Below are 12,014 nucleotides of genomic sequence, written 5' to 3'. Positions count from 1 at the left end.
CCTAGGAAGGTCACGCTGGGTACCAATCGGCGCGTCATGATCAGGCGAACGGTTTGGTACACTAACAACTATCTAGCCCCATCATGTCGTGATTTATTGGCTAAAAACTGTTGATGACCTCACCTCACCTCAGATGATCCTTCCCGGTGCCCCTGTCAGTAAATGCCACCTGGGTGCTTACAGATCAGATAATCTGACCTGACGTACCTAATTCAGAAAGAATTGGGTGGTTTTGACTCGTTTTCTCGAAGCAGGACACAGTTCATTATATTTTCCAATAGGATTGTCACGATTCTGACCTGACTGACGTCTGCAAGATTGAAACTATACGGTTATCAATTTTTTATGTGTGAATGATGCCACGTTTACTTGCCGTAAGTAAAACATGGTTTCGTTAGTAAATTTTCCTATGGTCCAGGTGGTTTGCTTCATTTACGCCGTAGATGAAACAAACAATCGATGGATAGGTATATATTAATTTCCCGGTCAAATAAATTATTATGAGTTGTGCGAAGCATGGCTATGGGAATATCACCACGGTCTGATAAATGGTTTGGGTAATTGCATCCATCGTAAAAATACCAACACAGCCACAGAGGGCTTCCTCTCTACAGATTGCCTCTTATCTACAGAGGGCCTCCTCTCTGCTGAGGGTGTCTTTCTCTCCAGAGGGCCTCCTTTACAGAGGGCATCCTCTCTACAGAGGGCATCCTCTCTACAGAGGGCATCCTCTCTACAGAGGGCATCCTCTCTACAGAGGGCTTCCTATCTATGTAGGGCCTCCTCTCTTCAGAGTCTCGTCTCTACACAGGACCTCCTCTATACCGAGGACCTCATCTCTGCAAAGGGCCTCCTCTCTTCAGAGGGCCTTCACTCTACTGAGGGCCTCCTACCTACAGAGGACCTCCTTTCTACTGAGGGAGTCCTCCTCTACAGAGGGCCTCCTCTCTTCAGACGATCTCCTCTCTACAGAGGGCCTCCTCTCTACAGAGGGCCTCCTTTTTACAGAGTGCCTCTATTTTACAGAGGGCCTCTTTTTTACAGAGGGCCTCCTTTTTGCAGAGGGCTTCCTCTCTACAGGGGGTCTCCTCTCTAAGGGGGCCTCCTCTCTACACAGGGCCTCCTACCCACAGAGGGCCTCCTCTCTACTGAGGAGTCAGAGGGGCCTTAGCGGTCAGACACAGATACTAGTGGTTATTCACAGGAGATGAGAAGGGCCCTAGCTGTCACTTGTCAGGCTGGTCAGAGGGCCCTGATTGTTCTGACGTCATTTTTTAGATTCCCGGGTGAATTTCGTTCGCCTCCGACGTGATTTTGGCCAACGTGGGCCTTCGGCCCACGTTGGATTCAGGCCGAAAGGATTCAGGCCAACGTGGGCCTTCGGCCCACGTTGGCCTGAATCCTTTCGGGAGGCCTCCTGAAAACCCCAAGGGAGGGGCGGGCGCCCCCTCCGCCCCCCCCTTGGCTACGTCCCTGGGTATTTGATAAGCAGCGCACTTGATATCCAACGGTGACCCAAAACAGCAGCATTTTTTAGTTTGACCTGACCTGGAAGGTCAATGACTGACGTGAGAAGGTAAAACTGGGTAGTTAGCATTGGATTTGTCTCTTCCCAAAGAATCTTTTTGGTCTTTACCGCTAAGCTCTATCTCCAATAGGAACGGTTACGGAATGGCGCAGGGGGGTGGAACCCCCCCCCCCATGTGCGTTCTAGGATGGGAAAATGGCATGTGCGGGCGAGGGTTAAGGAAATATAGGCGAGATATTATTCAAATAATCTAAAACGTAGGTCATTAGACCGAAGTGCAGCCAGCAGAGGTTGAAAGGAGTGGTTCAATTCAGTTCTGCCAAAGTGTGGGAGCCGGAGGCGGACCGCGGGGACTCGTTCTCGATGTAACTGGAATATAAGCACGTAGATCTTATTTGCTTTATTCCCCCGGTTCAGGGCTCAGGCGCTTCACCCAGTCCGAGACTCGACTCGGGAGTGTCATATTCTGATATTTCCGGAGAATCAACTAAAAAGCAGAGGGCTGAACACATCACGATTGCATCAGCTTTTCTCCGAAGTCGGTTGCACTTGCATCACAACCACCGCCACGGGTTGCATTGCATCAGATGCTTTCGGAGGAAAGTTTTCCTCACAGAATTACTGCCAACTCCTTCAATTTGTTTGGAAGCAATTTCAAGGTCACAGCGAGTCTGGCGCAGTAAGAGCAAACATGGCGCACGCGATGGAGCAGGTTAGGAGATTTTTTGCTCCATTTTTAGCGAAAAGCAACATTTCTAGAAGAATATGCATTCAACATATAAGAGGTATGTGTCAGCTTTTGTATCTCCTCGTCACCAGTGGTTTTTGGATATCAATAACTCGCAAAAGGGGCAAAAGTAGTCTGCATGCATTTTGGGCTTCCTGTGTGCTGGATGGGTGGTTTTTTCTTATTTGTTTTTAAAGGGAGAATTACTTTAATTTATGAATATAAGCAATCAGAAAAACTAATTTTCCATTTATACATAAAACTATGCTTTATGCAGATTGTTGGGAATAATGTTCTAGATTCAACAAAGCTTGCAAACTTGCAAACCAGCTCATTTAAGATTATACAAGAAATCTACTGTTTCATGCCAAACTGTCTTTAAAGTTTAAATGACTCTGAAGAATGTCATCGAATTATGTTTTGCTGCTTGGTTGAACAGAGACATTTTGAAAAACTAGTGCAGAACATGCAATTTGTTTTAGAAAAAGGCATATTGATACTCCCCCAACCGCCTTCACCAGGCCGGGGGAGTTTGAGCTAGTACTGGTAGATCCAGGGAGCATTTGGTGCAATTTGGGGCAAATTCTTCCTCCCCACAGCACCTGAATTATGAAAATATGTGTTTTTTCTAGAATAATGCAAAAACTTAGCATTGATTATGGGCATATTTAAGTGACAAAATCCAATTTGTCTTTTCTTTACTTTGCTGAAAGGATGTTATTTATTCAATTTATCGCATTTTAAGTGTTAATTATGATCAATGATGTGAATGTGCAGTTGCTTCAAATCACCACATGCTGCCTTATCTGAAAATCTGACCATTATATGTCCTGCTCCAGAGTTATCTACATCACACCTTCTGTACAGATGTCTAAGCCACCAGACATCTGTCAAGTCAGCGTCTCCCCTTCAGACCTCATATGGCCAGCCGTTCAACTGCACACACCCTCATCTGATGAAGGAGGGAGAGGTAAGTCATAACAACCACTGATTGGTCTGATAATGTTAGCAGGAGAGGAGAGACATGTGGTGGTAGGGATCACAGGCTGTCTCTATTGGCTGCTCATGTCCCACATACTCTGGGATGAAATGGAAGGATGATCTGTTATCTGAGTATCATTGCTGTCCACTGTCCAGCTAGTGTAGCTTTCCTGCCTTCTGTGCTGTCTTATGACAAAAGCCTAGCTGATATATTCTGACCCCTGGTGGCCCACCCCTAACTACTGCCCATGACATGAGGCCTGTCTCCAATGCTGGAAGTCTAACATCTGATCACTAACTCGGCACATCCGCCCCCATTACCGTCAGGTGACGCCGGGTCTGACGGCTGACGAGTTCGCCGACCGTCGGCGTCGTCTGATGGAGCTGCTGGCCCGCCAGGCGCCGCAGCAGCAGCCTCCTCAGCACCAGGTGGTGATCGTGCCGGCGGCGCGCGTCAGCCACCTCTCTGAGGACATCCCGCACCCGTTCCGGCAGGCCACCGACCTGCTCTACCTGAGCGGATGTCAGGAGCCGGAGGCGGTGCTCGTGCTGCACTCAGAGCCGGGCCGGCCGCCGCCCGAGCACACCGCCACGCTGTTCGTGCAGCGCAACACCGCACACCGTCAGCTGTGGGAGGGCGGCTGCACGGGCCCGGCCGCCGCGCCCGCCATGCTGGGTGTGGACCGGGCGGCCGGGACTGCCGAGCTCGGCCGCTATCTCGAGTGTCTGGCCGCCGACTGGGCGGGCACCGGCACGGCGGCAGTCTGGTTCGACTTCTCTGCAGTGGATGTGCACGGACCGCTGAGTGGTACCGTGAGGGATCTGGTGACATCCCTCCGCGGCGCTGCTCTGGAGTCACCACGCCGTGCCATCCAGAGTCTGCGCCTGGTGAAATCTACAGCCGAACAGCGACTGATGCGGAAGGCCGCCCGCTGCGCCTCCGCCGCCATACGGGACGCCATGGCGGCCTCCCGTCCCGGGGTCTCCGAGCACGAACTGTACGCCCGCGTGGAGTTCGGGGCGAGAATGCGCGGTGCTGAGCGGCTGGCCTACCCTCCAGTGGTGGCCGGTGGTGATCGCACCAACGTGATCCACTACACCAACAACAACCGGACGGTGGACGACGGCCAGCTGGTGCTCATGGACGCAGGTACGTGGCAGGCGGGTGAGGTACGGTGGGTTCTTCACAGAGGATTGTTATCCTCTGTGATATGGAGTTTGTTGCTGTCAGTGCTCGCTTTCTGCTGTGGGTCCAGGACACGCATATCGTTGAATGTGCCTGTCTCAGTGTCGACGTAACAGCGAGTCGCCGATTATATTTTTCCGGGCACCAAAACGACGGGAAAATCCCGCAGTGTGACCACTATGTCACACAGTCACACCCCATGTGGTTTTGTGTCTCTGCCATTATAATTCCGTTGTGTCACTATTTCTCCTTCACAGGTTGCAATGTCTTTCCTTTCATCATTTTCTTTTTGTGCCACCGTAGGCTGTGAGCTGCACGGCTACTGTAGCGACATTACCCGGACTTGGCCGGTGAACGGCGTCATTATTTTACCGTCACTGTGCCTGTCCAGTGTCACTATGTGACCGTGTCCCTTGTGTCATACAGGCTGTGAGCTGCACGGCTACTGTAGTGACATTACCCGCACCTGGCCGGTGAACGGTGTCTTCTCCCGCCAGCAGAAGCTGCTCTACAACACCCTGCTGGAGGTAGGTAGAGCACGTCTGCGTCACCGAATTTCCTGTGTCGCCGATTTATAAGTGTATTTATGAGGTAGGCGGACGAAGAATGAGCTTCAAGAGGAAAAAAATGGCCCAACCTTTTCTATTGGTTAGTTTTTGATTTTGTCATCCCGTCTTCCTCTGGCGCTAGTTACACGACTGTTATGTGTGGTGCGTGCTGAAGTTGCGACCCTTTCTGGACCTATGAACCACCCCAGTGTAACTACCCTGTGTCCCCTGTAGCCTCGACAGGTACAGGAGGCGTTCATTGACTTGGTGCGGACGTCACGACCCTCTGGACGTATTCACCCTGTGTCCCCCCGCTTGCTGCCACAGGTACAGGAGGCGCTCATTGACGTAGTGCGGACGTCGCGGCCCTCTGAACCAGATATACACTGCCCCAATGATACACTGTATCTCCGGTGTCCACAGGTACAGGAGGCGCTCATTGACGTGGTGCGGACGTCGCGGCCCTCTGAACCAGCTAGACACTACCCCTATGACACACTGTGTCTCCTCCGGTGTCCACAGGTACAGGAGGCGCTCATCGACGTGGTGCGGACGTCGCGGCCCTCGCTGGACGGCCTGTACGGTCACATGTTCAGGATGCTCTCTGAGCGTCTGGCAGACCTCGGCTTGGTCGGCTTCAACCGCGAGAAGGGACAGCTCTTCAGGGTGAGTCAGAGTCACTACAGACTCGGGCAACGACACGCTTCCTAGAGATCCCTTTGCAGAGGGGAATGGTATGAATGTTAAAATGCCCACTTACCATATTCTTGTTACTGTAAATTTTACGCTTGTGTAATGAACTGAAGTTGTTGAGCGGGTTTCGCCTGTGGCCGGTGTTGTTTAACCGCGATTAGACGTTTCAGATTACGCATTATAGAGTAGAGCTGCTACTCCGGTGCATGACTGCTATAATCAGCTAGACTTAGAGGTTGTTAGCTGCCGGATATGTAACCAGGCCTGTGCAGGGCAAAAGTTTGAGAAAATGTGCAGAATAATGAGTATAACGTTCAGGCGATTTAGTACTAAAATTTCGAAAACACTATTTGTTTGGGTGACATCTAGTGAATTGCATCAGCTCAAAATGAGCCAATTTTTATGCGTGACGTAATTGCATGGTGTGTAAATGTAGCTACACTTAAAGAGCACCATTTATTGCTGGTTCACATTTAACCACACCAATGTGCTAAATGTATTTTATGCGTCGTATACCTCCGCCAGGTTTGCAGCCATTTTCGGTGTTTTGTCTCCTCAAATAGCCAACACGGCGGTGTGCTGTGGACACCTCGCTGTAGTGTGCCTATCTGATCTTCCATTTTTTGGGCAATTTATCAGGAGTCAGGACCATAGACTACTCCATATCAGTAGTCGTCAGTAGTAATACAGTATTCGATTGGCCTCGAGTGGGACTGATTCTAGTAGTGATTTGATGGAAAACGATTGTTTTTTAATTTTCATTTTAAAACAGCTTTGACTGCTCTGATTTAAAAATCAAAACGATCCAATTCTTTTTACTACATATACATTTGACTCATAATCGACTACATTTGGGTACAGATAATAGAGCCAAGTGCCATTTAATTTGTATCTATCTCTGACCTCAATTTATATGCGTGTTTGTCGTAATGCCCACTTGTTTGTGGTTGTCGGGTGAACCGAAAAATAAATAAATAAATAAATGCCACTGACCTTTTATAACTGATGTACTAACTCACAATAGAATATGACATCTTCATACATTTGGCGCATATTTCGGCTGTAGGGACTACAGACTGGTCAAAAATGAAAACACTTCCCGGCTTTATGGGCACTGGCGTGGCCTGGCGTGGCGCTTGAGGCCTCCTGTATCGCTGAGCCCGGGTGTTCTGCGAGCACATTTATCGCCTGGTCCTAATCATGGAGCAGGTGCCGAGACCATGCTAAGGGGATTGGGACTTGGGAGTCTATAGTAATGCCGACCGCCACTGCGTTGCTGGATTGTTGTCTCGTTTTACTAATGTGGATGTCTCACCAGCAAGTCGCCTGCATCCTTAATGCCTGCAGTTGGCGTGCTCAACAGCCTTTGTAGTGCGCTTTGTGAGTAACAGTGAATCCCACCGATTTGCATCATGAAAGTTAGCCGTAATACCAACCTTTTATGATGATGATTTTTGGTGATTATGCACGACTTTAATTAATTGGAGATGTGAGACATCAAATCGCATTGCAAGGTACCATTTTAAATCAGTTTACAGCTCTGAACTGATATCTTTTTAGAACATGTTAGATTGAGTGTCGAACGACCTGCTTTGCGATTTGGCGTGGAATACCTGCACTCGTCAGCTGTTCTCCCCTGTGACTAACGCATCGTCTCTTCCGGCCACGGATTTCACTTAAGTTCAGCGACAAACTCATAATCGCTTCTATCATTTCTGTCTTTTTGTTGCACTTCTGTCACTATCTGGGTTATCTCCGGATTTGCAGTAGAATAGCGTGCCGATTGACTGCAGTAGTTTAGCGTGCCCCCACTCGAGCTGACATGGTATGCCCGCACAGATCAACCAGGCCCTCATCAGGCTGGGTGTGACCCACCGGGTGTTCGAGGAGGTAATTCACGGACCCGGCCGAGGGGCCCCGCTGTGCCGCTTCAGTCGGTCGCTGCAGCCGTGTCGCTAAACACGCTCTAGCTTCGCGCCACCACGCTTTGGCAGTAGCCGGTCGAAGTCACCCGGCAGTGTCTGATGTCGTGCTTTTGGACCGTGCGGTCTCTGGCTTCAGTCGGCGTGCTACAATAGTGGTCACTGGCTTGGTGTGGCCGTGTGATGATCCTTTGAAGTCAACCTCGTCGGTATTTTGAGAAAAATATGCGCTAGATCCAAAGTACAAACTCCTATTGTGGCGTTTTGGAAGGAGCGTTAAAACAGATCAGTTGGTTTGGCCTTTGTCGTCGTTTTGATCAATGTTTGTGTCGACTTTACAGCTCGACTAACGCTGTAGCACTAACAATGTAAGATATCCACTGGTTGGGTTGGTAAGGCAACATTTTGTAATAATTTACAAAGGTCTTGCTGGCATAATCGTGCAATGGTCATGAAAATATGCTCGTCAGAACCTTTTCCGCCTTTGTCGCTCCTAAATATGCGCAGAACATTTAGGGCAGGCCAGATTAGGGACAATTAAACGAGGATCCAAAGGCGTCCGATTTTGCTTATGGTATGGTCGATACTAAATTGGGGCTTGCATCATTACAGGCACTTAACTTTTACGGGCTGTACTTATTGTTATTGGCGCTTAGGTGTGCTTCAAGCGCTGCAATTTATTCTTAAATGGGGAATGGGGAATAGCTCGCCTGGCTTCCTGGCCCACTCACACGAGGCGTTTTCCGTGTATCATTCGATGTACACGCTTACACTGATGATGTTACCAAATACACCGTGACGTCCGTCGTACAGCTCGTATCTAACAGCTAACCGCTTAGGATCGGTATTATATGTTACATTCGCGTATCTCTACTTATTGTGACACAATGCACTGTTCGTAGTTATCACAGTCACTTACCTCATAGCTGTGTTTCTAGGCAATAGTGTCTTGTATCTAGCTGGTAATTAACGGTCCAATCACCCTAATTACCGTTGGCAAGGTCCTGTGACGTTTGCTCTACAGACTATTCAGAACTGTCCATTGTTTGATGACCCACAATGATCCGTGACTACCGATGATCGAGTATCTATGTATCCTCTGTCCGCAGTGCTAATGTGACCTCCGGATGCCCCAATATTATGACCTTTTGACGCAACACTGCACACTGTACTGAAGGATTGGTCTAACTTGTGAATTTCGCCCATTGCTGATATGTGACCTCTGGGCTGATCACCATACTGACATGTAACCTCTGGACTGCACGCTGTTCTGACCATAGAGAAATAAGATATAAGATCTCTATGGTTTTGGCTTCTGACCCATGACACCTGAGCTGTACGCTGCTCTGACCTGTGACCTCTGAAATGAGCGTTGCTCTGACCTGTGACCTCCGCGCCTTCTCCAGTCTGTGCAGCGGTTCTGCCCGCACCACGTCGGCCACTATCTGGGGATGGACGTTCACGACACGGGTCTGATCCCTAAAAACCTGCCGCTCCAGCCGGGCATGGTCATCACCGTCGAGCCAGGTAAGTACGCTCACAGGTTTTACCTATGGTTAGTTGATATCAATTTGTTTACTTTAACCCGCGCCCCGTAGGGGGGGGGGGCGAAACGGCCCCCTGTCCTTTTCCGTCGATATCTCCTAAACGACTGGAGATATCGCCACCAAACTTTCAGGACCGCTCCGGGCATCAATTTTACACATTGTGACCAAAAATATTTCCAGAGGCTATGATAGGTTGGCCACAAATGACGTCAGAATGACGTCATGTTCTGTTATTTTCGACCGAAAAAAGACCTTCGCGAGAAGAGCTGTCAGGCCTACAGCTTTGAAAATACAGAAAAATGATCTGACATAAAAAGTGTAGAATTGACAGGGCTACAAAACTGCTATCTCGGATTTTTGAAATTTTTGAGTTTTGACCCCCAAAAATAAAAAAGTAATTTTTTGGAAATATTAGCTAAAAATCCAAAAACTTTTTGGAGTTTCGAAAAAAAAAAACCGGAATATATGTGATAGTACCTACTGTCTTCTATCTACATACCAAATTTCAGATCGATATCTCGTTTTTGGCCAAGTTATAGCGAAAAAACTGTTCAAAAATGATGACGTCAAATTTTCAAACTCAATTTTTGTCAATTCTAGACACCGTAGGGCAAAACAAAGACCACCATTGGACTCCCCGTGACGAGCTGCATCGAATCGATACCCATTTTATGCAAAATATCAACTTTGAAATTTGACCTAATTTGACCTGACCTTGACCTGACCTTCACCAAAACGACCTAAGCTGGCCCCAAAGGCTGCCTGACCCACATAATCGCATTTGTCATGTAAAATGAACCATAAAACATGTATCACACGACACTTTCATATTGTGACCCCCAGGTGACCAGTGACCTGGACCTCTGTGACCTGACCTGATATCAGTGACCTCAGATAGCGAAGTATATGTTTGACGAACAATGTACCATCGATGGTTCTCAAAACCTTACTAATTTACTCGATTTCACAACACATTTCTTGAAATGCCTGTGAACGGTGAAAATCCGACCTTTGACCTGACCTGTGACGTCATCGGTTTGACCTAGGTCAATGAAATTTGGTCACAAGGTAGTTCCCTGGTGGGGCTATCGAACGCCGTTTGAATTTTGAAAATCGGCCGGTAAATTTCCGAGATCTTAGGGGGGCCGAAATGCCCCCCCCCCTACGGGTGATAGGGTCCGCCGGTAGCCCTACGGGGCGCGGGTTTAGTCACTATTTCAAAGAAGGCTGGGATTTTTTTGCTTTTGAGTGACTTCCTTTTTTAAAGCGAATGCCGCATAGCCTAGCGTGGTATACGGTAATACGCAAGGACGTTGCGAGCATATTTGTAGCATGCTTGGTACTTCCATATTTCGATAGTTTAGATCCGTTTTTAGATTCGTTTCTCCGTCACAGCGGCAATGCTCCCCTCTCCCAAATTGTTATTGACTAAGCTCCCCTCCCCTCCCCTTTTGTGATAGGTCTGTATATCCCGGCGGCCGACACGAGCAGTCCGGAGGAGTTCCGCGGCATGGGCTTCCGCATCGAGGACGACATCCTCATCACGGAGACGGGCTGCGAGGTGCTCTCCGAGGAGTGTCCCAAGACGGTGGACGCCATCCAGCGCGCGGTGGGCGGCCCCTCACCGACCGACTGTGAGTTGGCGCGGATAACGGGGTCATGGTGCTTTCGGTCACATTGATATTCGCTAAATTTGATAATCCGCTAAATTTGATGATCGTTCAAATTGATAATCACCGAAATGACTGACGCTTAAAATGGTTTCCTCAAATGACGCTCGCAAGTCGCTCGCGCCGGGGTTTTCGGCACGAGGGTACGGGTCTATAAACTTAGGGCATGCAATAGTGGGATATGGAGGCATAGCATTAGCAACGAGTAAATTAGGTCATGTACTAGCACTCAGCAGCCATGGGGGCACAAGGCAACACGGGTTTCTTGGGCAAACCTGACTTATTGGGGCAGACACCTCCCATCCCAGAGCGTAGATCCCTGTGAGTATTGACGCCTTTCTGCTCAGTTTCAGCGGTATAGCCGGCCGGTCACTACCTCTCCTTGGTTAGTCGACTTTGGAGGCGCGAACGTGAGCGAGGCGGCAGAAAGGATCGAGCGGAGAAGATAGGTCCATCCGAGACCGACCCGCCGCTCCCACATCTCAGGATGAACGAGGCGTGTTTGGTTATGCGTGTTTGGTGCGTGTTTTGCTATCCGTGTTTGGTGCGTGTTTTGTAATGTGTGCGAGTGTGCGTTTTACCACAGGCTGTGGCAGTGCCGTTGTATACAGTTCTATTTTGATTGACTGTGAAAGTGGGGTCAATGTATCTACGCGTGCGTTGTATGTGGATGTGTTTTGATACGACAGTTTAGGAGTCTCTCGGTATTGTAAAAGCGCATAACCTGAACCCGGTTTTCTTCCCCCAGTAGTCTGTAAGTGTTCAGTCTTGTTACCTCTAAAGCCTTGGAAAAATATAGGCAAAACAACTTTGTACTTACCACCCTAGGATCGTACGCAACCTGCGTGCCATGCAACCGAACCCGGCTGTGCCCGAATGCTTGCCCGTTTCGACATATTTTGATTATTATAGGTGCCAATATGCGCCAGTCATCTGGTGCGGTAAATGAGGGTATCGGTTTGCTGTGTATTTTGTGTGAGCCTCATATCGGATAAGGGTAAAATGGAAATGCACGTGACGATGACAAAGTCTTTGTATGTTTCGCTGGCCGTCAGATATACGAATGTTGGTAACAACAAAGGGAGATCTTGGAAAGCATGCAGTTATAGGCTGTTGGTGTTTAGCCACATCAGCCAAATCCCTGACACATGCGGTGCGGGCAGCAAGGTGTTCAGCAGTTGCGGTGATATATCATACATTTGCATTGTAATG

The 12,014-nt window shown here is 48.8% G+C and overlaps 1 protein-coding gene across 1 annotated transcript; it reads left to right on the top strand.

The window, feature by feature from the left end:
- Nucleotides 1-2,081: 2,081 nt before the first annotated feature.
- On the top strand, nt 2,082-11,830 carry LOC122371945 (xaa-Pro aminopeptidase 3-like). Its single transcript, XM_043348744.1, has 8 exons — nt 2,082-2,313; nt 3,095-3,225; nt 3,564-4,386; nt 4,849-4,949; nt 5,493-5,636; nt 8,992-9,112; nt 10,593-10,766; nt 11,150-11,830. The coding sequence occupies exons 1-8, from the start codon at nt 2,220-2,222 to the stop codon at nt 11,161-11,163; spliced, it is 1,602 nt and encodes a 533-aa protein (XP_043204679.1). The 5' UTR covers nt 2,082-2,219; the 3' UTR covers nt 11,164-11,830.
- The last annotated feature ends 184 nt before the right edge of the window (nt 11,831-12,014 follow it).

This window comes from Amphibalanus amphitrite, unplaced genomic scaffold, assembly GCF_019059575.1.
Source record: "Amphibalanus amphitrite isolate SeventyFive unplaced genomic scaffold, NRLGWU_Aamphi_draft 001295F_arrow, whole genome shotgun sequence".
In the NCBI taxonomy this organism is placed as follows: domain Eukaryota; kingdom Metazoa; phylum Arthropoda; class Thecostraca; order Balanomorpha; family Balanidae; genus Amphibalanus; species Amphibalanus amphitrite.
Note: the sequence above shows the minus strand (reverse complement) of the source record. Positions and strands in the feature narration are given on the sequence as shown.